The following is a 4,296-nucleotide window of genomic DNA, read 5'->3' as shown; positions in this document are numbered from 1 at the left end:
CGCCGCCGTCGCTCCCGCCGCCGATGCTCCCGCCGCCGTCGCTCCCGCCGCCGTCGCTTCCGCCGCCTTCTTTGCCCCCGCCTTCGCTCCCGCCGCCGTCGCTCCCGCCGCCCTCTCTTCCCCCGCCTTCTTTGCCCCCGCCGTCGCTCCCCCCGCCGTCGCTCCCTCCGCCCTCTCTTCCCCCGCCTTCTTTGCCGCCGCCGTCGCAGCCGCCTCCGTCGATGCCCCCGCCGTCGATGCCCCCGCCGATGCCCCCCCCGAGGCCCTCCTAGTGACCTCGGGACCATCGAACGTACGTGAGAGTGCCGCGCGACCTGCTGTGCTAGGTTTTCCACTTGCCTCAGGTCCGCTTCGCATTGTGATTCGGGGGAGGATGTAGAGAGGAGGTGTGTGTGTTCAGTGTTCTGTGGCTTGTGCGCGCCTATAGTGCATAGACCAGGAGGCACTGCGCACAGTCACTACACACTCGTGAGCTGTGCTGACTATATATTCTGCTTTCTGGGTGTGCTGACAGTCCTACCCCCATACGCCATAGATGTCTGCTGCGACTCCCCCGTCCCCGCACCCCGGGTCTGCCCTGCTCTCCCCTCTGCTCTCTCCCTCCCCGATTCCACTTTACCGGTTCTCCCTTCTAGCTTTTTTAATCCCTGCACCCTGGCTCCACACATTCACACAAGCTTGAAGATAACGGCGGCCACCCACCCACACGGAGGATGGGAAGCCCCGGGTACTTTTATCTGTACTCGTCTAGGCAGGGAGGATTGGGCCACCCCCCCCTCCCCCCCCTGCGCACACATACACCCCCGCCAAAAAACTTGCGCCCGCCCCCGCCTCCCCCCGCAAAGAACCCTGCACAAAGATAGCTAGCCGAGACGTCAGTTTTTTATTTATTTCCCCCGCCCCACGCCTCCCCGATAACAGGAACCGCCGATATGCCGCTCTTGCAATGCCAAAAAAACTGAAATCAGATTCATGGCCAATTGGGCCGTCGAGGCAGCGCTTAGTTCCGCACGATTGCTCCTAATCGGCTCATATGAGGCAAATTGGAATTGGGTTTTGGTCGCGCCACGGGGACGTACGATTCAGCTACATTGGCGGACGCGCGGACGTTCGCCGCCTATTGGCACGAGCGCCTGAGCAGCGCCGGCGCCGCGTCCGCTGATGGACGTGCCCTCGCCAACGCAACTCCTCGCTGAGGCTGCCGCCTTGGCCCTCCGCAACGAGTCGAGGGAGAGCAGCCCGCATGCTGGCAGCGAATCCGATTCCGAGCTTGGCTCAAACGGCGACCAAGGCGGCTCAACACAATTTGTTCCTCGCAAGCGAAAGCCACCACGGATGGTCGAGAAGGTGGGATGGACGTCGGAGGAGGACAGCGTCATCGAGCGGGCCTACAAGGCCATGGGTCCGCATTGGACTGACATTGCGGAGATGCTCCACGACGAGAGTGGAGAGCGCAGGAGTGGCGACTCGGTGCGCAACCGTTGGCTCCGGCTGCAGAAACGGGCAAAGCTCGCCCGCTCCGAGGACTCGGACTCGTCTCCAGTCGCTGCGAGCGCCGACCTCTCAGCGGGGGGGAGCGGAGAGCGCGGCGGTGACATGTGGTCATGGCGCGAGACCCAGACCATTGAGGAGGGCGTGCGGAAGGGACTCAAGTGGAAGGCCATCGCCGCACTGCTGCCAGGCCGCTCGGACAGCTCGTGCCGCAACCGCTGGCTCCGCAAGAAGCAGAAGGAGCTCGCGATGGCCGGCATCAACGTCCGCAACGCCGCCGAGGTGGTAGCTGCCTGCCGGCGAGTCGGCCTGCTAGGCCCCTACAACCCGCAGGGCGCGGAGGCGAACGGGCCGAACACGTACAATTGCGTGCAGCGCACCTCGAGGCCATCGCAGATCTCGCCCCTCAGCCTGTACAAGGGCCCAACTGCCATCCTAACGTTGCCGTCCGCGCCGACGGCAATGCCCATTGTGCTGCCGGAGGCGCTTTCACTGCCGGTGCAAGGCATGCGCCCAAACGAGCTGCAGGTGCTGCACCCCCATCAGCTCGGGCAGCAGCAGACCGTGCTCTTTCCCGTCGCTGCACCGTCGCCGACCATCCCGGTCCTCTCGCCTCGGGTGTGGGCGGTCCCGCCGTCCGGCTTGTCGCCGACCGCCTGTTTGCCGGGCTGAGGGCAACGCATCCAGGCGACCAGGCGGCCAGAGCCATATGTGCGACGCCTTTCCACCAGCCAAGACTTCAGTATCGCCGTGGCCGTGGGGTCAGGCATAAACGGGCATTATTGTTTGGCAGCCAGAGAGCGCCGAGGGAGGGGGGGGAGTATGGCGGGTCGGTACTCAATGAGTCAACGTGTCAGGCTGAGGCTGCGTGTGAATGTATCTCTCATCGTGCAGCTCATGTCCCAATCGCTCTTGTATCAATCGTTCTCATGTCTCAGCTACAGCTTGTATCTCAAACTTATGTATTGCTCGGTAGCCTTCTTACCCATCTCGTTTACTGGTAAGTGAAAACGGAAAACTCTCTGACATGACCGTATATCCGTCCAGCGCGCATCCCCATCGCCGTAGGTTCCACAGCGCCAAAAACACGGATCCAGCTCTTCAGACACGACTCTCGATGTCGGATGTGGGTCCCGATCAACCCCTCGCCTCGGTGCGTCATCCCCCTGCCTCATACACGCCCCTTGAGCTCCTTGAGCTCTGCCCAGGTGGCCATCAGGTTGGCAAGGTTGTCGCGCTTTTCGCACCGGATTTTGATCTGCTTCTCCTCGCCCCGACGCTCCCCCTCCGCAACAGTGACGTGCAGCTGGATCTCGTAGCGGTTTTTCGAGCAGATCTTGCGGTGCGTGATCTCCGCCTCGTCACAGTAGCCCTCGATGGCGATACGGTCGGCGCGGCGGTATAAGTTATGGGGAAGGTATAGCCCCTTGGACTTGACAAAGATGCGCCGTGGCCTCGGGTCGGGCGGCGACTCCTCGTCCCACCCGACCTGCAACGCCTCTTCGTACAGGCCGGAGGCGACAAAGTAGCGGATCCACAGCTCCCTCCGCTCTGCGTCCGACATGTGCTCTGCACGCGGGTCCGGTGGGTCTTGCATGTCCCAGCCGAGTGCCAACGCGTCGCCGTGCCGGCCCTGTGAAACGTAATACCTGACCCACTGTCGCCTTCGCCCCGCCTCGATGGTGGGGTCTTCGTACGCGCCAGAGTCGAGCAGTCGCGCAGCGTTCGCCCCCTCCCGCTTGCCGGCCGAGTCTCCGAGGGATAAGAGAGCATCGAGCCTCGTCTTCATCCTCGCAAGTGCATTGTTGTCGTAGTCGCCCTTTGGGCTCAGGCGCATGCCCGTGGGGCTGTCGTCCCGCGGCATGGATTGGCCGGCGTCGGTGTGCTTCTCCTCGCCCGGCGCGCCTCCGAACCCGAGCCCCGAAAACAGGGGCGAGACCGGGCCGGGGGTTGGCATCGTGTTTGTGTCGGCGCCCGCAATTCCGGTAACCGCCGGGGAGGGGAGCCGGGGCGCGTCGGGGCATGGGTGTGTTTGTCTTTGTTGTTGAAGGTATGTTGTTGGCAAAGGAAGACACATTTGTCTTTGTTGTTGGGCATGTTGTTGGCAATTGACAGCCATAGCTCACACAAAGAAGGAGGAACCGAACGAGTTACATAAAATTAATTTCCTTTACGCTCCCACCACAACCTCCCCTGCCGCAGTTTTTTTTTCGTCCCCGCGCGCATGGTCGCGGCCGGCTCCAAGCTCGGCGAGTCCGAAGTGTCGCGCGTCGTCGCCTCGGTGGGCGAGGTGATCAAGAGCGGCCGCACACTGCTCGGTACCCCCCCTGCACAACTAAGCTCATCCCTGCTGCTGGGGGGGGTCTGACCCCCCCAGCAGCAGAGCGCTGCTGCTGGGGGGGGGGGACCCCCCCCAGCAGCAGGGATGAGCTTAGTTGTGCAGGGGGGGTACCGAGCAGTGTGCGGCCGCTCAAACACGGGTCTCCCCGAGGGTTAGTCCGCGCTTCTCGGGTTTCCCCTAGCGGCGGAGCGCCCCCTCTACTCGGAGCTAAGAAACACTCTCAGCGTCGCGTAGAAATTTTTCCTCGGGGTTTGTGGTAAAATTCTTTTTGAGCTAGCCTTCGATGTTATGAAACAAACGCAAGGCGGACACACACACATGCGACATGGCACATCACTGCTCTCGGGCCCACGACCCAACCACTCCGGCTCCCGACCGCGCGGCGAGCAAGAGGAAGAGCAGGCGCGTGAGCCCAAATTTTACTATAGAAATCATTTCCCCTCGCGTTACACAATCTTGATTTT

The 4,296-nt window shown here is 62.5% G+C and overlaps 1 protein-coding gene across 1 annotated transcript; it reads left to right on the top strand.

The window, feature by feature from the left end:
• Nucleotides 1–1,335: 1,335 nt before the first annotated feature.
• Nucleotides 1,336–2,163, top strand: EMIHUDRAFT_103863 (hypothetical protein; the record flags this gene model as incomplete). Its single annotated transcript, XM_005765944.1, has 1 exon — nt 1,336–2,163. The coding sequence occupies one exon, from the start codon at nt 1,336–1,338 to the stop codon at nt 2,161–2,163; it is 828 nt and encodes a 275-aa protein (XP_005766001.1).
• Between the last annotated feature and the right edge of the window lie 2,133 nt (nt 2,164–4,296).

Source organism: Emiliania huxleyi (genome assembly GCF_000372725.1).
Source record: "Emiliania huxleyi CCMP1516 unplaced genomic scaffold EMIHUscaffold_53, whole genome shotgun sequence".
Lineage (NCBI taxonomy): Eukaryota > Haptophyta > Isochrysidales > Noelaerhabdaceae > Emiliania > Emiliania huxleyi.
This window is presented reverse-complemented; position numbering and strand designations above follow the sequence as displayed.